The 25887-nt window shown below is 65.7% G+C and overlaps 4 protein-coding genes across 7 annotated transcripts; 1 reads left to right on the plus strand and 3 right to left on the minus strand.

Moving 5' to 3' along the window:
- Window positions 1-987: 987 nt before the first annotated feature.
- Window positions 988-2678, minus strand: SRXN1 (sulfiredoxin 1). The gene is made up of 2 exons (XM_054845282.1): window positions 2220-2678; window positions 988-2050 (listed from the first exon to the last, which is right to left on the minus strand). Exons 1-2 carry the CDS (start codon window positions 2661-2663, stop codon window positions 1847-1849), a joined length of 648 nt encoding a protein of 215 aa, XP_054701257.1. The 5' UTR covers window positions 2664-2678; the 3' UTR covers window positions 988-1846.
- Window positions 2679-3982: 1304 nt separating this feature from the next.
- Window positions 3983-9188, minus strand: SCRT2 (scratch family transcriptional repressor 2). Its single transcript, XM_054845275.1, has 2 exons — window positions 8897-9188; window positions 3983-6738 (listed from the first exon to the last, which is right to left on the minus strand). Exons 1-2 carry the CDS (start codon window positions 9018-9020, stop codon window positions 6032-6034), a joined length of 831 nt encoding a protein of 276 aa, XP_054701250.1. The 5' UTR covers window positions 9021-9188; the 3' UTR covers window positions 3983-6031.
- Window positions 9189-12628: 3440 nt separating this feature from the next.
- On the minus strand, window positions 12629-15817 carry SLC52A3 (solute carrier family 52 member 3). Of its 2 annotated transcripts, none has more exons than XM_054845218.1 (5): window positions 15762-15817; window positions 15258-15403; window positions 13783-14848; window positions 13397-13520; window positions 12629-13260 (listed from the first exon to the last, which is right to left on the minus strand). In XM_054845218.1, exons 3-5 carry the CDS (start codon window positions 14808-14810, stop codon window positions 13048-13050), a joined length of 1365 nt encoding a protein of 454 aa, XP_054701193.1. In that variant the 5' UTR covers window positions 14811-14848; window positions 15258-15403; window positions 15762-15817; the 3' UTR covers window positions 12629-13047. The 2 variants fall into 2 exon arrangements, with proteins under 2 accessions (XP_054701193.1, XP_054701192.1); XM_054845217.1 differs by having other exon boundaries at window positions 12630-13260; window positions 13783-14853.
- Window positions 15818-20901: 5084 nt separating this feature from the next.
- On the plus strand, window positions 20902-25584 carry FAM110A (family with sequence similarity 110 member A). Of its 3 annotated transcripts, none has more exons than XM_054845237.1 (2): window positions 20902-21031; window positions 23651-25584. In XM_054845237.1, exon 2 carries the CDS (start codon window positions 23720-23722, stop codon window positions 24734-24736), a length of 1017 nt encoding a protein of 338 aa, XP_054701212.1. In that variant the 5' UTR covers window positions 20902-21031; window positions 23651-23719; the 3' UTR covers window positions 24737-25584. The 3 variants fall into 3 exon arrangements, with proteins under 3 accessions (XP_054701212.1, XP_054701211.1, XP_054701210.1); XM_054845236.1 differs by lacking the exon at window positions 20902-21031 and adding an exon at window positions 22487-22559; XM_054845235.1 differs by lacking the exon at window positions 20902-21031 and adding an exon at window positions 22915-23100.
- Window positions 25585-25887: the final 303 nt, after the last annotated feature.

Below are 25887 nucleotides of genomic sequence, written 5' to 3' on the forward strand. Positions count from 1 at the left end.
AAGAGGAAACTTTTTAGCACGCCACAATTCTTCTGAGAAATTTATGGCCCATCAGGGAGCTGTGGGCCAGGGCTGCTCTCTCCGTGAACGCTTGCAGGGCTTCCTCCCGGTGGAGAGAGGCTTTGATGCGGCACATGTAGCTCTGCCGTGCTGGAGTGTCCCTCCAGCCCCTTCTCTCGCGGAGGCAAGGGAAGGGGCTGGAGGGAGGCTCTAGCGCAGCAGCCCCCAGCCCACCCTGTCCTTCCTCCCCAGTGGCTCCTGCGGAAATGCTGCACTGACAGACAACGGCAAAGCGTGCCCCGTCCAGTGGGCAGTGCTGCCAGCTCATGTCGTGCACGCTGCCCTGCAGAGCTGCTGCCCAGGGCGTCTGTGTCCTCCTCCCAAACCATCTCCCCAGCCCATTTCTGCTCTTGGAGGACAGGATCCATCCGGGGAGGAGCGTGGCTGAGGGGGCAGAGCAAGGGCAGAAGTGTCCGGTTGTGGTTCCTGTCCCAGTTCTGCTGCTGACTCACAATGCGGTGGGGTGAGTCAGTGGCCTTTTCCCTCCCTGGACCGAGGTTCCCGGCTCCGAGGGATGCCGAGACACCCAGGGGATGCTCAGGGCAGTTTTTCCAGCCTGCACATGGGGTGAAGACGTGGCGTTTGCAGAAGTGACAGCATCCCGGCATGGAAGGGCTGCATGTGCTCCCACAGCTGGGCCAGAGCTAACCCTGACTTCGGCTGCAGGCCAGAGTGGTCTGGCAGAGCATCCATCCCCCAGCACAGCATCCATATCAAATACAGCATCCATCCCCCAGCACAGCATCTATCCCCCAGCACAGCATCCATCCCCTTGCAAAGCCTCTGACCCGTGACACAGCATCCGTCCCTGTCCCGTGTGCCCTCAGCCACTGCTCTCACAGGTGCCAGGCCTCCACACTGCCATGCCGTGCCACTGCATGCCTGCTCCTGACCCCAGCCTCTCCCAGCACCAGGCCCCAGAGCCGCGGGGGTTTGATCACCTTTATTCCAGGTGCAGCAGTGGGTGTCCCCACCACCCCATTTTGGAAATGTCCCTCCACAGAGTAGGGGACCGTGGGATGTGTCCAGGGAGGGGACAGGTGGTTTTGGGGTAGGCACAGCCCAGGGTCAGGGCACAGGGTGAACCCAGAGTCGCTGAGGGCGGGACGTGGGGACTGGCCGTGCTCGGTTTCGCTGTGCCCCGGTTTGGCTGTGCTCTGATATAGCTGTGTCCCGATTCAGCTGTGTCCCGGTTTGCCTGTATCCCTTCCCGGTTCAATTGTGCCCTGGATGGGCTGTGACCTGGCCCAGTTCCAGTGTGCCCTGCTTCAGCCTGTCCCGGTTCAGCCAGTCCCGGTTGAGCCGTGCCCCGGTTCAGCCCGTCCCATCCCAGTTCATCCCGTACCGGTTGAGCCGTGCCCCGGTTCATCCAGTCCCGGTTGGCCCCGTCCCGGTTCGTCCAGTCCCGGTTCGTCCCGTTCCGGTTCGTCCAGTCCCGGTTCATCCAGTCCCGGTTCGTCCCGTCCCGGTCCCCGCGGCCGCTCGGGGCGGCGCAGCGCGGCAAAACAGCGCCACCTGCCGGCCCCGCCGCGCCGCACCATCCCGGGCTCTTCCCGGGGCCAGCGAGACCCTGACCCCGTCCCGGCTGGAGGGGCGCCGCAAGCCCCGCAGGAACCCCGGGACACCACCCCCCCTCAGGACCGGGGGGCCCTGAACCCATCCCTACCGGAGGGTCACGGGACCCCCGGGACAGGACCAGCTCAGCTTACGGGGACCCTGGGGGGACCCACCAGGATCAGGGGCTGAGGGGGGCTGCGGGGGTCTGTGCATCCTCTGGGGCACTAGGCTAGCGCAGGTGGGGCGTGGAGGAGCCCAGGTAGGTGCGGAGGTCGCTGAGGGTGGACGGGATGATCTTGGCGGGGATTGTCTCCCGGTTGAGTGCCCTGTGGGCGGCAAAGCGGTGGCAGCCCCCGAAGGAGTAGAAGTAATCCCCCCCCTGGCTGCCCTTGATCCAGAGCACGTCGATGGGGGGCACCCGCTCGGGATCCTCCTGGGAAGAGAGAGACCCACGAGAGCAACGCATGCCTCGGCACCCCTCCACCCGCCTGTACCGGGGCCTCAGTGCTGCGAGCTTCCCCGGCAGTGCCCCCCAGGGTGGCACGGGTCAGTGCAGGGTTGGCTGCCCCAAACACCCCGGGGAGGAGCGGGGCTGTGCTCACCTGCAGGGTTTCCATCAGGCTCTGCACCTTGCCTGGCTCCAGCTCCGTGGGGATGGGCCGGATGAGGACGTGCATGGGCACGTTGTGCACGGTTGAGATGTGTTGCGTGTGGATGCTCCGGTCCCCAGCCTCGGCCATGGCTGCTGTCGAGAGCCGGCCTCGTCCTTCTTCCTGCCTGCCCGGCCGAGCCCACCGCTCCGCCCCAAGCAGCACAGCGCCCAGCCGGGCCCCTCTGCTTCCTCCAGGCCCGGCCATCGCCAGCGTCACCGCCACCGCCCTGCCGTTTTGCAGAGTCACAGTGAAGGGGCAGGACAGGCTGCCAGGACCAGTGCCAGTGCTGGCTGGCCTGCTGCCCGCTCCTCTGTGCCCCGATGACGCTACAGTTGGGGCTGCCCTCAGCTCACCATCCAAGTGGGGGCTGCTCAGCGTGCTGGGTGGCCCCATCCTGACCCCCACCCTGGGGCTGCCCAGGGGTCTCTGCTCCTACCTGGCCATGCCAGGGCACTAAGGATCTGCCTGTGGCATCTCAGCTGGGAGCTGGGATGTTCCCCCCACCTGCTTGGCTGTGCCAGGACCTTGTCCCCACCCACAGTCCCTGCTGTGCTGATGCCTGCCAGGTCCTTGGTGGCACCATGACACAGCCCTGGAGCTGAACAGTGAAGCAGGGATACTCCGCAGCTGGGCAGACACCATGGTGCTCCAGCCCTGAATCTTTCTAGGTCATTTCTCCAGACCAGTGTCCCAAATGGCAGAGAGGGTCCCAGCAAGAACTGGGTCTCCTGCCCCACCAGCTGCTGGAACCGGGCCAGCCTGGATCCGTAGCAGGGCCAGCAGACAGCTGCTCCTGGTCCCCTCACTCTGACTCCCAAGGGACGTAGAGGGTCCCCAGCCCCGGTGCTGACTCAGAAACATGCCAGTGGGATGGGGTGTGTTGGGTGACTCACTGTCCCATGTGAGGGCTGGTGATGGTCTGGGATGGGCTTGCAAGGTTCCAGGATGATCTTTTCATAGAATGAATCCCGTGATGACTTTGCAGGTGAATTATTGCGCTCTTGCCTATAGGGCAGGACTGATGTCATCGGGAGCACGGGGCTCAGTGAGGGCTTTACCAATGAGCTGGAGGCCCAAAATAATTTGCCTTCCCCTTTTGGCACCAATCTGTGCAGAAGGAAAGCAGTGAGAGGGGCAAGGGGCAGTAGTGTCTGGCTGCCCCTGGAAGCGGGGGCTTTGCCGGGCTGTTCCCACTGCCCCCAACCTGTGCCTGCATGGGTGGGAGTGGATGTGAAGGTGATGGCAGATGAAATAAATTTGGCTCACCAAACCCTTCCTGTCTGGCATGGCTGAGCCCCAGGGGTGAGGCTGGGGGTGTGTGAGCATTGCTGGGCACCCCCTGGGCTGCCTGCTGGGCTCTGTCCCGTTGCTGGGATTTCACACGGTGCTTTACTTCCAGGTCAATGCTCTGCCACTGCTCGCAGCCCCCACAGTGCTTTAGCAAGCAGAGTGGCATTACAAGCCCACTGCTCACCAAGCAGGCAGCGCCGGATGCTCCAGATGCTCTGGGTGCGTCTGCCACCCCACTCCCAGCCGGCTGCCAGGGCATCTCCACTCCTTGGTTTGGGGCAGATGTTTTCTCCGTGATGCTCCTGCCCACAGCTGCCCTTGCGTGCAGGCACAGGGCACCGTGAGATGGGCAAGCTGGCAGCTCGCGTGCCACCACCCGCCACCGCCTGTACAAATCTCCCAAAACACACAGTTAGTGGCAGAAATCCCTTTTATATCCCTGAATTGCGTTATAAGTAATACTGCGGGCGGCCGGTTCTCAGTAGACTTGTCTTACTGGGGGCTGTCGAGTACAAAACCTGGCAGAAAAAAATCTATCATCATGCACGGAAAATTATTGCTGTAGTATCTGCTATTTACAGTATAGACAGGGGCAGAGGCGCGACGCTCCGTGCCTGCCCAGCTGAGGGACGCGGTGCTGCCGCGGGGAAAGCCCAAACCGCTGCGTCCTCAGCTGACGGGGTGCCTGTGTGGTGTGATGCTCTTCCCCTGCGTGGAGTGCGGGTGTGTGGCCACCATGCCACAGCAGCGAGGACTGCGACAGGGACATCCCTGGGAGGCATTGAGCCCGCAAGCTGCGGCCATGGCAGCGTGCAGGGAGCATGCGGGCACCGAGGCGGCAGGAGGAAGACGATGCAGGGAGGAAGACGGCGCAGGAAGACAGAGTGGGGGTACGCAAGTGCGGCCCCGCGGGGTGCCGGGCTGAACCCCGAAAGTGTCGGGGACCGGCACACGGTGATGGGGCCATGGCAGCTCGTGGCCCGAGGTAGGAAGCGGAGGCACGGGTCAGGCCCCGCTCCGGGATGCCGCGCGCACAGCGCTCGCTCCGGGGCCGGTGCAGGAATGCTCCGCCGGGAGGTTGCATAGAATGGCTGGTTTGTCCCCGCCGGGCTGGCGCGGGGCAGGGAGCAGAGCAGGAGCCTGTGGCAATGAGGAAGACGAAGAAGAAAGGCTTTGCCTTTGTGGGAGGCTTGCAGGGCACGGAGCCTGGGCTACTGGGCCAGCTCGTGCCCTCCTGCCTCCGTGCCCGCCACACGGTCCACTCTCGGGGTCCTGTTCTTTTCCGTGTCACCGCAGCTGTGTCCTGGGCACGGTGGCTCTGCTGCAGCTCTGCCACCTCCTGCAAGCCAGCGCTGGCATGGCCCTGCCAGTCTTGGCAAATAAATAGTGAAAAGCATAAGTTATAAATAATATAAATAAGAACATTTAAATAGACTCACCCAAACTTTACGGCTACACTGACCCCCTCCTCCTGAATGTAGGCAGGGGGTGATGGTGAAGGGGCTGGAAGATGGCTGGGGAGGGGTCCGGGCAGAGGCTGGGGGTACGTGGGGGGCAGTTAGAGGTTCGGGTGCTGCCCCCAGGGCTGGGTCTCCAGCCCAGCTGCCAGCCTGGCTGTTTGCATGGTGAGGGGGACTGCACCTGCCCAGGGGGACTGCTCCCCAGCCCAGCACCATGGTGGGGGCCAGTCACGCCTGGCCAAGCCAGGAGCTGGGGTGTGTCCCATGGGACTCTGCTGGGAGCCCTTCGCTCTTCCCCTGACACCAGGGCTGTGGAGCTGCAGTGAGCACCATGCCACAGGGCCATGTCCCATGGGACCGTGCCGGGCAGGGGCGCATCAGGGTGCCCCAGGGCCCGGCTGGTGGGCTGTAGGGACCCCAGCCTCCAAGGGTGACTGACAGCTCTGCCCTCCTGTCAGCCACACCGTCCGTCAGTCCTGCCAAGCCATCAGTAGCACCAGCCCATGGTCCCATCAGTGTTAGGGTCAAGGTGAGGTTTTGCTCCTGGGGGGAGCAGAAAAGTGTCTTTTCTCCCCCGGATCCGCCGGGAGGAGAAGCAGCAGCTCTAAATAAATAATAGTAATAAATTAAATAAATAGAGGTGAAAGTCACAAGCTGGGGAAGGAAAGTCTCTCCTGGGTCTGGAAGAGGTCCCCAGGCGAGTCCCCCGCAGAGAGACCTGCCTGGCTGCGGGGGGGCTCGGGGACCTGTGGGCTCGGAGCTGGGTCCCACTGTGGGCCCAGCCAGATCTGGCCCTTCCTGGGGAGTGCTGGGGCACCCTCCTCCCAGGTGGGGAGTGAGTCTGCGGGGATGTCCCCTCCAGCCACAGCACAGCTGCAAACCAGCCGGCTGCAGCTGCAGGAGTGCTGGCTCAGGGACTGAGACTGGGATGGGGATGGGGATGGGGATGGTGACAGGGATGGCAATAGGGATGCGGATGAGGATGGGGATGCGCCACAGCGGGCTGGGGGGCTAGTTCCCTATTGCACAGCTGTGTTCAGAGCCCTTGAAGCAGGCGGACTCATAGTGCTTGTTGAGGTACGACTTGAGGGCGAAGGTCTTCTCGCACTGCTTGCACTTGTAGTGCTTGAAGGCGGAGTGGGTCTGCATGTGGGCGCGCAGGTTGGAGCGGTCGGCGAAGGCTTTTCCGCAGTGGGAGCAGCCGAAGGGCTTCTCCCCGGTGTGCGAGCGCATGTGGCCCTGCAGCAGCCAGGGCCGGCTGAAGGCTTTGCCGCACACGTCGCACTTGTGCTTGAGGTTGTGGGTGAGGACGTGCATGGCCAGGGCGGGCATGGAGACGTAAGCCTTGCCGCAGGTGGGGCATTTCCTCGCCATCTTGCTGTCCAGGCTGCGGTGGGTCTGCTTGTGCCGGCTGAGGTTGGAAGAGGTGGCGTAGGTCTTGCCGCACTCGGGGCAGGAGTGACGGTGGCTGCCACGGCGCTGGCTCTCGCTGCGCCGGCGCGACCGCCCATCCGTGATGAAGAAGGCGTCCATGGAGTAGCTGTCCGTCACTGCGGCCTCCCCATTGAAGTAGCGGGCAGAAAAGCTGGACTGGGGGCTCTCGGGGTCACTGTACTCCTCGTGGCCAGGGGCGTAGGCTGGGTCCGGTGGCGGCGGCGGCAGACCCTGTTTCTTGTCGGTGTCATAGCCAGCGGGTGCCAGGCAGTGCTGGAGGTACCCTGCAGGGATGACACAGCAGGGTCACCGTCCCTCCGGGCCAGCCCCACCAGGACAGGGGAAAGCCACAAGCCAAAAATGCCCTTTGGAGTGCATAACCAGGCCTGTCACCCTGCACCAGTCCCTGTCCCTGCTCAGCCTCGGGGGCTGCCCCTGAGCACTGGAGCCGCCTCGTCTGCACAGGGGCTGAATCTGCCCCCACTCCTGTCTGCGTCTGCCAGCAGGATTGGTCCCATCCCCACGGGGTTGCCCTGGGTGGAGACGGGAATGGGGCAGTGGGACGTCCAGCTGCGCCTGCCCGGGTGCCGCCCTGCTGCCCTGGCTGCAAGCAGCCCCCGGGGGCCATTAGCTGCCAGACAGCTGTCAGTGCCGAGAGTCTCATTGTTCACCGGGGCAGGCGCTGGTAATGAGCTCTGCTCCGTCCACCACCTCGCCTCCAGAAACCCGGGGCAGCCGGGGCATGGGGAAAGAGGCAGTGCAAAGGGGCTGGGAATGGCCCCCCAACTCCCCCCGTCCCCTGCAGGGGCTGTTCCCCGGGGATGGGGCAGCACCTGGACGCCAGCAGCACTGGGGCCCTGGGCTCCCATTGAGGAGGGGGACCCACAGCCCCCCAGGCACTGAGCAGGGCTCAGGTGCCACTCCAGTAATGTCACTCCCCATGTGACATTGGTGCAGGTCTGCTCATGGGTCAGCTCTGGGTAAGAGCAAGTGCTGCATGGGCATCCTTGTCCCTTTTTGCTGGCACATGAAGATCACTGTGGGAGGAGCAGTGTAGCCCTTTCCCTGCTGGACCAGCAACCCTGTGGGACATGCTGCCATCCTGGGTGTCATCAACAGTGGGGGCTGTTGGGGGCCCGGGGTTGGTGCACAGCCAGGCTTACCCCTGCATGCCAGCAGGGCAGCGTGGACACCCCACCTCAGCTGTGGCTGAGTGTCCCCTAAATCCAGGCCCCCCCTGCCCATGGGACCCCCTGCCCACAGTGAGAGGCTGCTGCCGTATGTCCTGTGGAGGCTGGGGGTGCCCATGGTGGGGAGGGGGCTGCATGGTGGGGGCAGAGCTTGGCCCCCCCGGCCCCTGTGCCATGCTGACAGCGCGGTCGCGCGGGCTGTACAGAAAGCGCTCTGCTCAGCAATTTCTCACGCTGCCTCCGAGCATGCAGCAAGGTTATTTCCAGGAGAGCAGCGTCGGCAGCTTCTGCCCAGCTGCAGCGCATCCCTCCCCCACTGCCTCTTGGATCCTGATGGGGGGTGGTGGTGAAGAAGAGGACCCCACGAGCCTCGCACCCCTACCCCCGGCAGAGAAAGCCCACCAAAGGCTGGGGAGGAGTGAGCTGTAAGAAAGGGGGGACAAGCAACACAGCGGTCAGGCAATCTTGGCTTGTGCGTGGCTGGATCAGGCCCATCCCCGCACCCAGCTCAGCCTCCCGGTTCCCGAGCAGCCAGGACCCGCCAGCCCACGACTCGGGATGGACGCCCCCCCCCCCCCCGGGCCCCTCTTCCAGGGCAGGTTCCTGGGATGCCCCGTCGGGGGTCTCTGCCGAGCCCGGGTGTCTCCCAGTCTGCCCCAGTGTCCCCTGGCAGGACGGGGCTCCAGGGACCCTGGGCACCCCCCAGCCCAGCTCTTCGCACCTCTCCCAGCGTTGCGGGGAGGGGGCTGCCCCTCGCCTGCTCCCCGTGCCCCGGAGAGGCGACAGCCCCCACCGCACTCCCGGGGGGGGCTCGGGGCACCGCTGCGAACAATGAAACCCGCAGGCACGGCGAAGCTCCCACTCCCCCCGCCGGCTCCCCCGCCTGCCCCCGCAGCCCGGCTGCTTCATGACCCCCCAAGAACTTGGCGTGGAAAGGAGCCGGCCCCGCTGCACCCCAGACATGGGGGGAGCCGCGCCGGCCGGGACAGCGTGGGCTGCCCACGGGGGCTGCCGCTGTCACGCAGGGGATGTTTCCCCAAGGACCAACTTCGGCAGGGACAACACCCCCAACCCCGCCGCCCCGCTGCACCCCTCGCACGACGCCCGGCCCGGGACACAACGCCGGGGACCCCCGCTCCGTCCTGCCCCGCGTCCCCCGCGTCCCCCCCCCCGGAGTCTCCCGGTGCCCCGCCGGGCACACACACAATAGCGGCGGGGGGGCCCCCCCCGGAGCCCCCGGCCCCGCACTCACCATCGCCGGCGGCGGGGCCGGGCAGCGTGTAGGGGGGTTCCAGGGGGGCGTAGGGGGGCGCGGGGGCCCCGGCGGCCGGGAACGCCTCCGCCTTCAGCTTCTTCACCAGGAAGGAGCGGGGCATGGCGGGGCCGGGCCGGCGCCCTCAGCACTGGACAGCTCCGGTACCGGCACCGCCACCGGCCCCGGCACCGGCCCCCGCCCCTCCCCGCCCCGGCCCCGCGCTGCGCCCGGCGCTCCGGCCCCGGCTGTGCGGGCGGCGAGGAGCGGGGAGCCGAGTGCGAGGGGCGGGGAGGCAGGCAGGCAGGCAGGCAGCAGGGCGGCGAGGAGGAGGAGGAGGAGGTGGAGGAGGAGGAGGGGAGGAGGAGGAGGAGGGGGAGGAAGGCAGGCGGCCGGGGGGGGAGGGGGCCGCTCCGCCCGGCCGCGCCCGGAGCCCCCCCGGAGCTCCCCGAGCCGCTGGCAGCGCCGGGCGCCCCGAGCATCACGGCAGTGTAGGCTACCCGGTCCCTCCCCCCGTTCCCCCCCAGCCACGGACAATGGGGACAAGCCGGGACGGCGGGGGGGTGACACACACACCACTGCCTCCCACCGCCTTTGTCTCCCTGTCGCCAGCCCCCAGGGCCTGTGAAGGACGGGGCTGCGGGGCGGGGGGCCCCATCCCTGTCCCTATTCCTGGCCGCATCCCTGTTCCCTGTCCCTTGTCTCCATCCCTGTCCCCTGTCCCTGTCCCTGTTTCTTGCCCCTTTCTCCTGTCCCTATCCTTGCTCCCTGTTCCTGTCTCTGTTCCCTGTCCCCATTCCTGTCCATCTTCCTTGTCCTCATCTCTGTCCCCCGTCCCTTCCCAGTGACCCTTTTCCCTTTCCCTTGTCCCTTCATCTGTCCCTTGTTCTCTGTTCCCATCCCTGTGCGCTCTTCCCCGTCCTCATCCCTGTCCCACCTCTGTCCTGTCCCCATCCCTGCCCACTGTCCCTTTTCCCCTCCCCATTCCTTTCCCCTGTCCCTTCTCCCACCTTCTCCCCTTTTCCGATGTCCCTGTCCCCATCCCTGTCCCTGGGGAAGCGCTATGACCTTCGCAGCCCACAACAATAGCCGGGCTTGTGGCGGTGCATTGTTCCCTCCCGGAGCCCCCACTCCCCCGCCTCCCCTTGTCGGCGCTCTGCTGCTGCCCTCCCCGGAGCAGGATGAGGCCCCGGTCCTGCAGAGAGGCGGTGGCCCTAGGGCTGGCTCTCCCTGGGGCTGCGCCAGCCGGGGGTTGGCAGGTGACACCGGGACCTGGCAGGCAGCGGGCTGCTCTCCCCAAGAGCGTTGCAGCACTTAACTAAGAACAGTCCCTCATCTGTCACTGCAGGCAGAGCGCTGACACAGTCAGCACAGGGCAGCCCTGGCCTCAGGAGGCACCAGCCCCTTTAGCCGAGCGTGTGGCATTGGGCCTGGGGGCCAAAAGCAGCACCCCTGAGGCCAGAACCCTTGGCCTGCCTGCTCATGGCCATGTCTGCCACCTTCAGACGTGCTCAGAGCCAGGGCTGGGGCCATCCTTTATCATATCAGGCCAGTGTGCCCCTGCTCACTGCTTTGTGTGGCATCCCACAGCCCAGGACATCCCACAGCCCAGGGCATCCCATAGCTCATGGCTTCCCACAGCCCTGGGTACACCATAGCCCACAGCATCCCACAACCCACAGCATCCCACATCCCACAGCATCCCAGAGCCTACAGCATCCCACATCCCACAGCTTCCCAGAGCCTACAGCATCCCACATCCCACAGGATCCCACATCCCACAGCATCCTAGACCCTAGGACATCCCACAGCATCCCACAGCCCAGGGCACCCTGCAGTCCACTCCGCCAGGCCTCCTCCCTCTTGGGGCTGCTGCCCACGTGGACTGGGGTCTCGCCTCCCCCTTCCCGCAGCACTCAGCCAGGGCTCACAGGCAGCGACACGAGTCCCATCTGGCCCCGCAGCACGGCCCTGACGTCAGGGCTCTGCCAAGTTCAAGGTCACCTCTCTCAGAGGGCCGCGGCCCTGGGGGGACGTCGCCTGCCGGGCTGCTCCTGGCATCCCCCCCATGCACCGGGCTCCCGGCCTCCGCTCCCTGATTTATTTATCCGCGCGTGTGCCGTTTCTCTCCTTGAAGGCACGTTTGCAGAATGGGCGATTACTTACGCCCTAGTTGGGCCAGGCCTGCCTGCCTGCCTGCCTGCCTGCCCGCTGCCCTGGGATTTTGTCTCTCTCCAGGCTGTGGTGTAATAAGGGAGGTAATTAAGTGTAAAAGACAGGGGGAGGGAGGGCTGGGAGAGGGGGAATAGGAACCGGGCTCCTTTCAGAGGCAGGGGACTGAGATAATGTATGTTAATAACCTGCAATCAGTCCTGCCGAGCTGTGCTAATATTGCTGACTGCAGCGGCTGGGCCCCCCCCCCAACCTGCCCCCGTCGCGGTGGGGAGGGAGGGGAGCACAAGAAGAAAGGCTCAGCCTTTCTCCTCCACTGCCGGGCGAGGGCTGAATTTGTGCCTTCCTGAGCAGCTGTATGGAAATAATTCCCATTGGAGGCAATTGTTTCCCCGGCAAGAGGGAGGGGGTGGCGGGTGTCCGGTGGGTGAGGGTCTTTGGGGGCTCCCGAGGGCAAGAGCATCCTCTCAGGGTGCAAGGGGGAGAGGGGCTGGGTCCCCACTTTAGCTCCTGGTCTCCCCATGAGGGCCATAGGACGCATCGTGGTCCCGGGATGAGACAAGCTGCCCCGCGGTGTCCCCACACCTCCCACTGGTCCTCAGCACCCTCCTCCTGCCCCTCATTCCCCACGAGGCCAGATCCTGGACAAGCGCTGCTTTGGGGTCAGCCAGGAGCTGCCGGGGGGATGCCCGGTGGTGCCGGGGGGCAGAGCCCGCTATCCCCGCTCCTGACCCCTCTGCTGCCTTGGCTGCGGGACCCCCGCCAGCGCTGACGGCTCGGGGGGCTGCTGGCCATTAGGTATTCCAGCCGCGTCCTTCCCGGAGGCGGCCGGGCCGCAGCCGGAGCCCCGAAGTGGCTCCAATCCGTGGCTTTGAGGCACGACAGGCGCGGGTCTGGCTCGGGGAGCAGATTGCCAGACAAAGGGCCAGGGACAAAGGCCCGGCTGCCTCGTGCCCCGGGGAAGGGGCGCAGGCACATGCGGGGTGCGGGTGCCGGCCCAGCCTGGGGGCTGCTGCTGCCCCCTGACCCCCCGTGCCTGCCATGCCCTGGTGCCCACCCAGCCCCCACCCTGACTGGCACGGCTGAGGTGCAGTTGGGTACCAGGTGGCACAGCGCTGGCACTGGTCCCATGCCACCCCCCTGTCTGGTGCTGTGCCTGGCACCGCTCTGGGTGTGGGGCTGTGCTGTGGACCCTCTCCGGCTCTCCCCACCCCAGCGCTGCCTGTCTCGGGGTGCAGTGGGGCTGAGCTGGGGTGCAGTGGGGCACAGGGCTACAGGGAGGGAGCAGAAAGTGTGGACAGGGCCACAGCAGAGGATGGCAAATGCCAGGCAGGTCCCCCCAGTCCTACCGTGCCTCAGTTTCCCCAGCTGCTATTGGGGCCCTTGTAAAAGCCCCCTGCCACATGTCCCCCCCGTGCTCCCTCTCCCCATGGCCAGGGCAGGGCAGGCTCCGGCACAGCCCTGCCCACGCTGTCTTTGTCCCCACTTCCCGCAGCTGGCTGCAAACCCACCATCCTGGGCGCAGCTGCCGCCTCTGCCACCGCACGGGGCTGGGAATGCCGCCGGTGCCACCGGGCGCAGCTGGGGCTGTGCCCACCCGTGGGGTCCCAGGGGGCCTATGGGGCATGATGCCAAACGGCGCCAGACCCCCCAGGGGAAGGGACGGGATGTGGCCCCAGCCAAGTGGTAGCCAGGTGGGGGGCACTGGCACAGGCAGCCCCTCCCTGCCCGCCAGCATAGGGGGGCGCGGGCAGCAGGGAGTCCAAGGGCTGAGCAAACACCTTCTATTACTTTGAACAGGGTGGGGATGCTCTGTGCCCAGGCTGGAGACAAAGTCACAGAGCTCCTCCCACCTGAGGACCCATGGGGAGACATGCCCGCAGCTGCCCCCATCCCAGCACCGCTTTCCAGCCCCTGGCCCTCACTGTTTTTGGGGATGAATTCTGGCAAGAGGGGTTGTCGAGAGGTCACCATCCCACTCATGCCGGGCACTGCAGGCTGCAGTAGTCAGCGGATTTGAAGAAGCCGTAGATGTTGACGAGGGGGAACATGAGCAGGGCCCCGAGGAAGGAGCCCAGCTGCTCCACCGCCCCGTACCACACCAGCGCGCTGTGGCTGCGGCTCCGCAGGATCACCCCGGCCATCACCTTCACGTAGGAGAACGTCCCGGTGAACAGCACCCAGGAGAGGACCTGGTGGTGCAGGGGGGGAGAGTGGTCAGCGGGGCCAGAGATGTCCCCCACCATGGCGACAGGGGACATCGCGGTGAGGCTGGAGCTGGGGGTGGCCCCAGAGACCTCCCCAGGTGAGAGGGAGTCCATGACTTACAATGATGGCATCGCCCCACTGGGACTGCTGGAGGAGCGGGCACGGGCTCATCACTGCAATGGCCATGTTGTAGGCGCCAAAGCCTGTCCCCACCATGGTGAGGGTGCCCAGCAGGGCCAGGGACCTGCAAGGGACACGCGGGTGACACCAGGGAGTGCTGCCAGCCCAGCCCCGTGAGCAGCATAGACCCATGGCATGGGCTGATCGGCTCCATCCTGACCCCATCCTCCTTTCTTGGGGTGTCTCTGCTGCCTGGGCACAGGCACCCTGGGGACCCTCTCCCCACTGTTGCCTTCTTCCCCTCCCCATTGCAAAGCAGGGGCCACTCCTGGGGCGGAAACCCCCAGGGCGCACCTCACCGTGGCCCCTGGCTCCCCACTACCTACCTGTTGGGCAGGACCATGGCCACGACGCAGGCGAGGGGGTTGGCCATGGAACTGAGTGTGGCTGTGAGGTGGTAGGCGGTGTTGCCATAGGGCAGGCAGGAGTAGGACTGCACAGATGGCAGGACGCCGTTCATCAGAGCGCTCACCCAAGTGATGAGGAGGTAGATGAAAGTGAGCTTGGCCAGAGAGTAGGAGATCTTCTCTGGTGGGATGTCCCCAGGCCCCTTGGCATCCTTCGGGCACGAGCAGCCTCTGCTCAGTCGTAAGCCAGCTCCATCCTCAGGGATCTGGTCAAAGGAGCTCAGCATGATGCTGCTGGGAAACAACTGCTGCTGCGAGAGCTCCCACACCTTGGGCTGCCTGGTGAGGAAGACGAAGGACAGCAAGCAGGCTAGCATCATTATAGTCATGAGGAGGAAGAAGAAGAAGGTGGAGAAGTTGGCTGGAAGGTAGCGAGTCTCCAAGTGGAAGATGGTGTTCTCCACGGTCTCGTTGCCAGTGGTGATGTTGACCACATGGGTGATGTTGGCGCAGCTGGAGATGCCAGAGCCCTGGCCCAGGGCGATGAGAGCAGGGATCAGCCCGCTGAGCCCTTCACCTATGAAGAAGGTGGTCAGATACTGAGGTTGCAGCTGCATCATGAAGGGTAGGAAGGTGACAGAGGAGGTGCAGTCCACCAGGGCCAGGAAGAAGGTGAGGGTCAGAAAGGCGGTGCTGTGGGGCCTCCCGGCAATGGGGGACGTGTAGTTCCAGAGGAAGGCCAGGAGCAAGCAGGCCACAATGCCCACAAACACCACCGCATAGATCATGGGTACCTCCTTCAGCAAGCCAGGCCAAAAGCGGTGCATGAGGGTGACGAAGAGCGGCCCCACGTTGGCCATCTGGATGATGATGGTGATGTAGGAGGGTAGGTCCCACTGCTCTGGCAGCACCGTCACCAGTAGTGGCAGCTCGACCCACAGCCCGTTGATGGCCATCCAGGAGCCCGTGCCAAAGGCACAGGCGAGGAAGTGGGTGAGCAGCGTCATGGCTCAGGGCCAGGTGTCCCTGCCCGGGGGTGACACTGCTGCGCTGCGGGGAGAGGCTTCGATCAGTGACAGGGTGAGACCTGACCCGCCCCGGACCCCAACCCCGGCCTCCTGTGACTGCTGCCAGCTTTTCCCCTCCTGCATACAGGCAGCCAGGCAGGCAGAGCAGCTCCTGTCCCACACGCCATGGGGGTGCACGGTCCAGCCCAGCTCCCCTCTGCCCCTTACAAGCCCTGGGGACCCCCAGCTCCCCGCAGATGATGCCGCTGCGCCTTCCTGCACTGGGTGCTCCGCGTGGGCCCCATTCCAGAGAGCTGGGGCTCGGCAGCACAAGGGGCAGAGCTGGCACAGGACCCAGCATGGCATCAAGTTACAGCATGGCACGGCACAGCTTGGCACCCCGGCACAACATGGCACAGCACGGCACCGGGTGGAGATGGCTCTCACCTGAGGACCAGGAAGCCTGGGCAGCCACTCTGCTGGGAACTCTGCAGGGGCTGGGCAAAGCAGCGCCTGTCTCCTCCCAGCCAGGTCCGGTGCGTGATCCCGGCACGCTCTGGCAGCCGCAGGGAGAATGGCCCCGGCAGCCCCACCTGCAAAAGAGCCTTGGCTCATACCAGCGAGCTGAGTCAGCCAGGACCCAGCCGCATCCCCTGCCCTCCCCGAGCACCTGCTGCCGTCCTGCCCCTGGGAAGGGGGACCCCCACGGCCCATGTCCCCATGCCCTTGTAGCCCGACAGAGCTCGCTCGAGCCCTCTGCGGCAGCGCTGAGCCTGGCGGAAGAAATCCATGTCTGCCGGGGCTGAGCCTGGCCGGTGCAACAACACAGCCATGGCTCCAGCCCCGCGAGGAGGCGTTGGGGACTCCGGTACGGAGCAGGAGCCAGGAAGGAAGCAGGCTCCCGGTCTGACCCTTGGCAATCCCCAGGGCATCTCCCAAGGGGGAACTCACTGCGCTTTGGGGAACCGGCAGCAGCACGCGGGCGGGAGTGAGTCCTGGCTGCCGAGGCAGTGACGTGGGGCAGGCACGTCACCACCTCCGGATGCAGATGGGTGACGGCCTGGCTCCGCTCTGCTCCTCGTCCTGGTCCCAGACTGGCACAGTCCCCGGGTCAGGGGGTGGCTGGGGGGACCCTGCACCCTCCTGCCACGTGTTCAGCAGGGGAGTCCAAAGCTGCGTTTCAGGGCACCTGTCCCGGGGGGGGGGGTGGGGGGTAGGTCCCAGCAGGTCCCAGAGGACACATGAGCTGTGAGGATGATCTGCTGGCACAGGGTGTGATGAGCTAAAAGTGATAAGAAAATTGAAGGATAAGGTCTGAAGTCCTTGGAGGGATGAGCCGGGGGGTGGGGGAGGGCGTCCGCTCCCAAGAGAGGCACGAGTGCCCGGAGACCAGAGGGAGCAGCTCTGATCCCAGCTGCTCCCCGCCCCACAGAGCAGGGCAGGGGCTGGCGTCAGCCTAGGCACGGGGCCATGGCCAGAGCGGGGAGGGCAGGGGCTCAGGGCCCCCTTGCTTGTGCCTCCCCTCCTGGTGGGTCCCTGGTTTTCACCAGCACAGCCCCTGTCATGGGGTGGGCATTCCAAACTGTCTCAGTGGCCAAAGTCCAACCATGCCACCTCCAGCTCCCGGCCACCTCCTGCCCCTCTCCCTGCGAGCCCCAGGGACAGCCTGGCCCCTGCCTTGCCCTGGGGGCCACCGCTGCTTTCCGTCCCCGTGTACCACCGGTGCCAGGGACAGCCCTGTGCCAGCTCCCCATGGCCGCGGCGCAGGGTGCTCACCGCAGTGTCACCGCTGTCCTGATGCACCCCGGCTTGGCTGGGTGCCAGTGATTATTCTTGGTGGTGTCCGGGACTTTGCACTTGTCCCCAGCTGAACTGTGTCCCACCTATTTCAGGCTTCTTCCCACAGGTGGGAATGTCACTCGGAGATGGTGTGTGTCCCCACTGGGGATCTCTGCAGGGTCTCAGGCTGGGACGGGGCCCTCAGGGTCCCCCAAACGTCACCCCAGGGCAGCTGTCCCACCTTGGGTGCACTGCAGGGCTGGGCACCTCTGACCCCATGTCCAGTGAGACGGGACCAGGCAACCAGCCAAGCCGTGAGACACTTGCACTGCCCGGGAGGTGACACAGATGAGGAGACAGAGGTAAAGTCACCCCCAGCAGCACAACCCCCCCCCCCCCATCCCATCCCAGCACCCACCACCCCGGGACGCCTTGTGGCGGCTCTTCCCCCAGCACCCACCGGGTGTCGCTGGGAGAGCGGGCTGCAGCCCTGCAAAACCTGGGGCTGCCTTCTCCAGTGGCCTGCCTGCCCTGCCTGCCTGCCTGCCCTGCCTGCACCTGACCCTCCAGGGTCTGCAGCCGGTCCCTGCACCCTGCCCTGCTCCTGGCTCTGTCCCTGCCCCAAGTGCAGGGCAGCCGGGGTTGTGGGGTGCAGCAGGGGCAAGGGTGTTCCCGTGCCCCTGGCACAGCTGGGTGCCCGCAGTGGGGCACGGTTTGAGGTGCTGCCGTGGTTTAACCCCAGCAGGCAGCTCAGCACCACCCACCACTCGGTGTGTCCCTCCAACGTGGGATGGGGGAGAGAATGGGAAGGATAAAAGGGAGAAAACTGGTGAGTTGAGATAAAGACAGTTTAATAGATAAAGCAAAAGCTGCATCTGCAAGCAAAGCAAACTCAGGCATTCCTTCACTGCTGCCCATGGCAGGCAGGTGCTCTGCCATCCCCAGGACAGCAGGGCTCCAGCAGGCATAATGGTGACACGGGAAGGCAAACGCCATCCCTCCTTCCTTCTTCTTTCCCAGCTTTTATTGCTGAGCAGGACGTCCTGTGGTCTGGGATATCCCTTGGTCAGTGGGGTCAGCTGTCCCACCCGTGTCCCCTCCCAACCCCTTGTGCACCCCCAGCCCGCTTGCTGGTGGGGCCGCATGAGGAGCAGAAAAGGCCTTGATGCTGTGCAAGCAGTGCTCAGTGATAACTAAAACATCCCTGGGTTATCAACACTGTTTTCAGCACAAATCCAAACCAGTCCCATACCAGCTTCTATGGAGAAAATTAACTCTATCCCAGCCAAAACCAGTACAGGTGCCCAGGGGGACCTGGGAGGGGGGAGCAGGTCCAAGATGGTGGGAGAAACCAGGTGCTGGAGGCTTGGGCTGGCCCCGAGGTCCCCGTGCACCTACGGGGATGAGGACTGAGAAGGGGACAGGGATGGGGAGGGGACAGCGATTGTCCTGTGTTTAATTTGGCAGCACAAAGGAATGGCGCGGCTGGCAGCGAGACCCTTCCCAAGGGCAACTGGCTGTGGTGCAGGGAGAGGGGAGCCCGAGGGAGTGCTGGGTGCAGGACCCCTGCGCTGCCGCTTCACACTCCTCACCCAAATCTGCCCGACACGTGCTGCCTGCCCTGCCTGCGTGGTGTGAGACGGCTGTGCCTCCTCCGCCCCCTCCCCGCGCTGCAGCTGAGCCCCTGACCCCCCCGGTCCCCCTGGCCCCTGGCCCCTCCGCACCCCTGGCAGATGCGAGTGAAGGCCCCAGAGGCAGATGGCAACATTTGGCAGCCGAGTGGTCCCCGGCCGCAGGACTTTGCCGGGCTCCGGTGACCGGCCAGCCAGGAAGCCCCCTCCCCGCCAGGCCAGGGCTGGGGACCCATCCCCAGCCGCACCAGTGCAGGGCAGGGTGGGCAGTGGGGGGCCCTGGGTGGGCATGCTGCCCGTGCCATGGGGGTGCCCGGATGGTGGGAGGGCATGGGGAGATTGGCAGCCTGGGGGAGCCGGGGTCCGTCCTCCAGCTCAGCCCCAGCAAGAGCCATCCCCTAATACCTGCTTTCAGCTGAGAGCAGTGGGGACGGTCTTCCTGGACTGAGGAAGGCTGCTGCTCCATTGCTGGGGGGCAAGGGGGACCCCTTCATCCCAGGGACCACCAGCTGCCCCAGGCGAGTGGGTATGACCCCCCAGACTTGGCTGCCAGGACCCGCTGACAGGTCGCAGCCGCTGGCCCCTGGTAGCCCCCTGGCCCCATTTGCATCCCATTTCCATGTGAAAGGAGCAGGTCAAGTTGAAAGTTGAAAGGCTGGTGGGGGGCAGCCGGGAAGGGGCCGCTGTCGGAGGTGAGACCCCGACAAAAGGGGTCTGGATCCCCAGGGTCTGGAGCTCGCCTGGCCACGGGCTGCAGTCCCGGCCCTGCCGGCAGCCGCCATCTGTGGGTCCGTGCCGTTGTGCACCACCGCCGCTGTGCAGACAAAGGCCTCGCGCCCTGCACGTCCCCATCTGTCACCTCCCCATCTCCCGGCCCTGAGCTGCTGCCTGCAGAGACGTGTGGGGAGAGCCCGGTGCAGGCAGCATCCTTCCCTCTGCCCGCGGGCAGTGGGGAGCAAGGCGATGCTGAGCCCAGGGAGAGCTTCCCCATCGAGTCCCCACGTCCCTTGGAAAGCTGCCCCCGCCCAGCACAGCTGCTCTGCAGAGCCCACAGCCAGGGAAACTGAGGCAGAAGCAGGCAGGGGCTTGCCCCGGGTCAGGGCACGTGGTGCAGGGGCAATTTCCCCGCTGCAAAGCTGGGGGCAGCCTTGGCGTGGCAAGGGGCTGTAATTAGATGCTAGGAATTAGCACCTGCCCAGATGAGAGGGTTGGGGGGGGTCCTGGCTCCGGGGGTGCCTCTGCCTGGGGCCGCCTGAGACATGCTGAGCCCCAGCCTTGCAGCTCCAGGGGTGCTGCTGGGCACCCGCAGCTGCCTCCACCCAGCACTTCCAAGGAGGATTTGGCCTCTGAGCATGTTTTTTGCTTGTTGGCGGCTGCATTTAGCTCCCGGGAGGTCCTTGAAGCATCACGGGGGGGGAGGGGGGGGGCCTAGCACCCAGCCTCTGTGGGAGGTGAGAGCAGAACCAGTGCCAGCACCTACCTGCCTGTCCCTCTTTTTCCAAACACCATTCCGCTGTCCCTGCCCTGTCCCCATGTCCCTGGGACAGCAGCAGAGGTGCTGAGCTGAGTGCTGGGGTAGTGCTCCCACAGCAGGCTGCCCTCCCAAAACCTGTCCCAGGATGCTTCCAGGGAGGGTGAGGCTCTGGGGCGCTGCCTGGCTCCAACACCCCAATCCAAAAACACCCGGCTGCCTAGACATGCCCGGGCAGCTGCCTGCAGCCGGCTGCCTGCACCCCACGCAGGCTTGGCAGCCATGGGGCGATGCAGCCTGGCCGGGCAGGCGCCTGCAGGCTCTGCCCTCACCCGTTGCACGGGGCAGTGTTCTTCCAGCCAAGCTCGTTGTGTGGATCCACCTTTGCCGTTGCCCAAGTGCGGGGCAGCCCTCTGGCAGTTTCCTGTGTGCTTTGCTCAGCTTTTCTCCCTCCGCCAGCTCCTTGTCTTGCTTCCAAGTGCAGTTTGAAAAATGCACAGTTCCGTGTTGCATGGGCCAAATGCTTGGCCTCTCCACGTGGAGCAGGACCTCACTGCGGGACCTGCCCATACCATGGGGCAGGAGCTGCCCATCCCGCGGGGCAGGCAGCCCCCAGAGCTGCCCCGGGGCTGGGTTCAGGCCAGCAGGTCCATGTGGCTGCAGGCTTGGTGGCCCTGCTCCTGTCTGTCGCCTACCTTTGTGCCATCCAGGTTATTTTGCTTCACGTTGGACTTCATTGCAGAAGGTTTGCTGCCAGGTGCATGGGGAAACAAGGCGAGTTTTCCAAATCAGAGCAGGCCCTGCCGGCTGGCTGTGCCGGTGGCACGTGGGGAGCCGGGCAGCATCTCCCTGCCTGTGGGAGATCTGAGAATTTTCCCCTCTCCCCAAAGCCCCAGCGGGACATCAGGCCCATCTGCCTGCAGCACGCAGGGGACATCAAGGGGCATTTTGGCTTTGGCGGTGTGAGCATCTCAGGCAGCGTATCCATGCTGCCCAGCCGGCACCACGTGCGGAACCGGCATCCGTGCCAGGATGTCACTGGCTACTGTCACACTGCATGACGCAGCCTGGCGTGGAGGAATGCCCCATGGTTTTAATCCCATGTGAGCGCTGAGCCGCCTTGGAGGGCGTCCTCGCCTGGCGCTGACTCAGCGGGAGCAGCCACAGCACGGAGCTTCTCCAGCGCCCCGCCAGCTGCCGTCCTGCAGGGAGAAGGGGAGGACGTGGCTGGGGAGGAGGAGGCGTGGGGACACCAGGACACCACTGGGACGAGTGTGGGGATAAGCAGCGTGGCAGCTGAGCTGTGCCGAAGAGGCTCCCACGTCACAGGGCCAATCCAGGTAGGTGGCGGAGGTGTTGCCGGTCCTACGCCGGTCCAGTGCCATCAGCATGGGGATGGGTCACCCAATGAGGGGGAGGCACAACTGCACACCTCCCAGCACGACTCCCTGGAGCAGTTGCTTCCAGACAGGAGATGATCCGGTGTGCCGAAGTGAGCCCAGCTGAGCTGCCCACACTGGGAGGGAGAACAAGCCAGGGCTGTGGCTGGGCATTGCCCATCACGAGTGGGGCTGTCAGCCCCAGCGCCTGGCTCTTTGTGCTCTGGCTGGGCTTGGGGCACGCGATAATGTCGCTGTGTTTTTGGGGCTGTTTGGAGGGCGGCTCGGCTCGGCTCGGCTGGATGCAGCCTGGCTCAGCACGGCTGTGCCAGGGCAGGCGGCTACAGCACCACAGGAATGCAGAGTAGCAGGTTGTGCCTGGATGGGCTGTCCTTGCCAGCCAGGCAGGGGAGGGGAGCCCACACCAGCTACAGGTGGCTGTGCTGGGGAGCCCTGCATCCTCGTCCCTGTGCCCCAACAGCTATCCCCTCTGTGGCTTGGCCCCAGGGCTGAGTCTCTGGCACCAAACTGAGCTCCAGTGCCTGACATGGGGATGTTTCCCCACTTCACCTTGCCTGGAGGGGCACGTTTGCACCCCTGTGCTGAGCTGGGGAGCTCTCCCTGTGCCTGGCACGGGGTGCAAGGGCAGCGGGGCCAGTCATCGGCTGGGTGCTGCCGTGGGGTCTGGACAGTGCTGGAACCGAGGGGTGCTGCTGCATGGGCACCAAACTAGCAGTTGGCACCCCCTACCACCCCAGCAAGCGTCCTGGTGCTGGGTGAGCAAAGGTCTTGACCAGCTGCCCCCAGTCTCTGGCACCATCTGGGCTGCAGCACCAAGCGCAGCCCAGCCCTGCTTCCCATGGGGGTTGTAAGCACGGCTCTGGCTGGGGGGTCCTGCCTGCCCTGCCTGTCCTTGTCCTTGCCCAGCAAGGATATTGGCACCCTGCCATTGCACTCTGTCCCCAGGTCTCCCCTGTGCTGGGCTCCCTGCAGAGCGGTACAGAAAGCCACCCCCAGGGAGCAGGGCAGGAGGGTCTGTACTGGCACTGGGACTGTCCCCAGCTGTCCCCGTGCCTGGCCAGCCCCCCGTGGACACTTTCCAGGTCAGAAGGCAGCGTGTGTCCCCGGGCAGGGGATGGGGATGGGGACAGGGACAGCCAGCCTCCCCAAGGCCTCTCGCCTGTCACAGCACATCAGACGGATGCACCGTGGGACCCCGCTGGGGTACAGATTCTGGGGAGCTGGGGCTGACACGCTGACACGCATGGGCTTGCAGACGATGCGGACGTGGCTCAGCGTGGCCGTGGCGCAGTGCTGTGGGTGCCGGGGCTGGCTCGTGCCGCCCGTGGCCGAGGCTAGGACGGGCCCTGGGTCGCACCCAGGAAGTTGTGCACGCAGGTGAGCTGCTGACGGCGATGGCAGCCTGCTCGGGGCCGTGGTAGGAGGGAGCCGGGCTGCAGCACCTTGGCCCCCAATACTGCTGCACCCGGTGAGTGCCAGGGCTTGCTGTTACCTCCCCGGGGATCGCCTGTGCCCCGAGATGGGGACCCCCAGGAAGGTCCTCAGAGCAGCTCGGGAGGGGGGATGGGGAGGGAGGGGGAGGCGGGGGCAGGTCCTGCACGTCCCCCCTGCGCCCCGCCGCTGCCTGAGTCCCTCTCTGTGTGTTGTGACTGCTCCAGCTGTGCCCACCCCCGGGCAGGGGCATTGGCGACAGCCAGGCAGGGGGGCTGCAGCGGGGTGCAGGGCGGGTTGGGGCCCCTCCCGCTGTGGGCGGGCCGGTGCTTCTGCGCGACCGTTGGGGCGTGCGGCTGTGCCTGTCGGGGTTGGCAGGGGCCCAAGGACACGGCTCCGGGCGCACCTCGGCCGGGGAGGCACGGCTGGAAACCCCCGCCGGTGCTTTCCAAGGGGCTCAAGGGAGGGCCCGGGAAGCCCGAGGGCAGTCCCGGAACCTGTAAGGGGGCTGAGAGCCGAGGGAGTGGCAGGGGCGGAGCATCAAATCCCCCAGGCTGGTGGGGTGCTGGATGAGTGAGGTGGGTGATGCACCCAAGGCATGGGCAATGCACCCCTTGGTGTGTGCAGTGCTCCCCTGGGAGTAGGTGATGCACCCTTGGATGCGGGCGAGGCACCCCTGGATGCGAGCGATGCTCCCCTGGGCATAGGCGATGCGGGCAGAGCATCGGCGAGGGGCGCCGGGCCACAGCCGCCTCTCCGCCCCGCTCTCGCTCCCCGGGGTGCCGCTCGCCGGGGCCGGGGACGTCCTCCCCGCCAGCCCCATTGTCCCGAGCGGGGTTTGAAGGAGGCCTGCTCCGCGGATTGGCCGGGGGGACGTTTCGGGGAGGCTCGGCGGCGGGCGGAGGCGTGGTCCCTGCCTTCAAATAGGAAGCCCAGCGCGGCCGGGGCAGACAGCGCGGCCCCGTACAGCCCCGCGCAGCCTTTGTCTGGCTGCAGGGCCGGGGTGCAGGCAGGGGACCGGCAGGCAAGTATCGCCAGCCAGCTCGCTAGCAAGCTAACCAGCTCGCCAGCCCGTCTGCCAGCTTGCCTGCCCCCACCACCACCCCTCACTCCAGCCCCTCTTTGCAGCCGACGCCGCGGGAGCCCCTTGCTGCCCGTGGAGGCTGCCTGCCCGGTGCACCGGTGCCGGCGCAGAGGATGCCCGTCGAGGCGCTGCAAGCCGGTGATGCCATGAAGGGGGTGACAGTGACAGCGCCCTTCACCTCGGCCATGCCTGTCCGTATCCTCCGCAAGGGTCCAGCGTATTTCCGCCGGCGTGCTGAACCGGGGGCTGGGAAGCCCAGCGCTGTGGAAAGGCTGGAGGCTGACAAGGCCAAGTATGTGAAGAGCCAGCGTGTTGCCAGCACCAAGCAGGAGCCGGTGAAGCCACTGCTGCTCAAGCAGCCCCTCTTCACCCCAGGGGTGCGCCGGGCTGTGCTCACCCCCAGCCGCAGGGCACCCCCGGGGCCGTGCCACGCTGAGGCCAGCAGCCCGAAGACCTCCCTCGACCTGGAGATCCTCAACAACCTCATCAACCTCTGCGACAGCCCCTTCCCCAAGATGGAGAGCCCGTTGGGCCGGGAGTGTAAGTGGAGGGCGGAGGCGCCAGCGGCGCTGGGTGGTGGGGCGGAGTGTGCCGGCAAGCCGTCAGAGAGCCCCACCACCACCAAGCCCCCCGGCAGCGTGGCTGTACGGAGGGTGGATGTCCGTCCCTGCGGAGCTCTGCGGGGCCAGGTGACACCAGTGCCTGCATCCCCCATCCCAGGCAGGCTGTCGGCAGCCCCAGCATGGAGCTCGCCCACCCGCCCCGAGAGCGCCCGCCGGCAGCCCCTGCTCCACCGCTCCAAGTCAGACCTGAGTGACCGGCTCTCACGGGCCACCGCCGACCTGGAGCGCTTCTTCAACTACTGCGGCCTTGACCCTGAGGAGGTGCAGGACATGGGCGCCGAGCGCTTTGCCCGCGCCAGCTCTGACATCGTGTCCCTCAAGTTTCACAGCGTAAGCACAGCCAGCTCGGAGGGTGGCCGCTCACCGCCCAGCGCTGCCACACCAGAGGGGCGGCCAGCTGAGCGCGTCCCCTATGGCATCTCCGTCATCGAGCGCAATGCTCGTGTCATCAAGTGGCTGTATGGGCTGCGCCAGGCCAGGGAGCCCCAGCAGGTCTCTGACGTGTAGCAGCGCTGTGGTGGTGGCAGGTGCTGGGGACAGGTTGCTCATGAGCAGGCAATGCTGGATGGGGAGGGAGTGCTGGCCGAGCCCACGGAGGTGCTGGTTGTGGCCCAGGAGGAGCAGGGACCTCTCGGCAGTGACAGGACCCTTGAACTCAGTTCCCCCCAACCTTGCTTCCCTGCCTCCTGTGCCACAGTGGCGCTGGCGGAGCCCCGGTATTGTGGCTGGGCAGCCTTCCCGCTGGCTCTGGCTCCATCAGACCTCTGCACAGCACTAGAGAGCCAGGTCCCCGCAAGCCCACGGGAGGGCAGAGGACACATCCTCGGGTGTGTGGCTGGTCCCCAACACCTCCCATTCCTGTGGGAGCCCGTGTGTGCTCGGTCTGCCTGCACTGCTGGAAGCTCCTGCCTGCCCTGCTCCTCGCCAGCACCCATGGGTGGGGGGTAAGGGGCTGGTTCCTCCCTGCATGGAGCAGGGACACAGCTCCAGGGAAGGAGCTGACCCCTGCAGCCTCCACCGAGGGGACCACACTGCCTGGGGTGGGGGCTGTATCCTGGCAGCACTTGTCTTAATGCTGGAGGTCTGGGAGAAGCGGGGTGCTTTGCAGGGCGGGGGGCAAACCCACCTCCCCCTTCAAGCAGCCCAGAGAGCTGCATGTGTGTCTGAGTGTCTGTGAGTGCTTGTGTCCCCTCCTGGGTGCCAGTGGGCACACAGTTCTGGGCATGCTGGGACCTGTTATTTATGAAGATGACAGTTATGGTGGTCTCTTCCTCATTTCTACTGTTTTTCCTGATGTTTGATCTGTACAAAAATTAATTTTTGCAGCCAGTTTTATTAAATCTCTGTGCTTTGGAGGCCGTGTGCATTGCTGTCTCTTGAGGCGGTGGAGGTCAGGACGGGGCAGGGACACAGGGGCTCAGCACGGGCTGGTGGTGCCGGGTAGCCGGGTGCTGGCGGGAGTGATGAGTGCTGTGCCGTGGCGTGCCAGCACGGGGCCCAGCAGGCACAGTGGGGGCGGTGGTCGGGTCCAGCAGGTCCCAGCAGAGCCCCAGCCGGCGGGATTCCCCTCTGTGCCGCAGCCAGCACCGTGCCAACCATGCAGCCCTCCCCTGCCTCCTCGCTCTGCTCCGGCAAAGTGCCACTGAGCTTGGCCGAGT

This window comes from Grus americana, chromosome 17, assembly GCF_028858705.1.
Source record: "Grus americana isolate bGruAme1 chromosome 17, bGruAme1.mat, whole genome shotgun sequence".
Lineage (NCBI taxonomy): Eukaryota > Metazoa > Chordata > Aves > Gruiformes > Gruidae > Grus > Grus americana.

Coding starts and splice junctions, on each gene's coding strand:
- SLC52A3 (XM_054845218.1), bottom strand. CDS start 14,810: ATGACGCTGCTCACCCACTTCCTCGCCTGTGCCTTTGGCACGGGCTCC. Junction 13,521..13,782: donor GCCATGGTCCTGCCCAACAG/GTAGGTAGTGGG, acceptor TGTCCCTTGCAG/GTCCCTGGCCCTGCTGGGCA. Junction 13,261..13,396: donor AGTGGGGCGATGCCATCATT/GTAAGTCATGGA, acceptor CTGCACCACCAG/GTCCTCTCCTGGGTGCTGTT.
- SCRT2 (XM_054845275.1), bottom strand. CDS start 9,020: ATGCCCCGCTCCTTCCTGGTGAAGAAGCTGAAGGCGGAGGCGTTCCCG. Junction 6,739..8,896: donor CGGCCCCGCCGCCGGCGATG/GTGAGTGCGGGG, acceptor TCATCCCTGCAG/GGTACCTCCAGCACTGCCTG.
- SRXN1 (XM_054845282.1), bottom strand. CDS start 2,663: ATGGGGCCACCCAGCACGCTGAGCAGCCCCCACTTGGATGGTGAGCTG. Junction 2,051..2,219: donor GCCTGATGGAAACCCTGCAG/GTGAGCACAGCC, acceptor CTCTCTTCCCAG/GAGGATCCCGAGCGGGTGCC.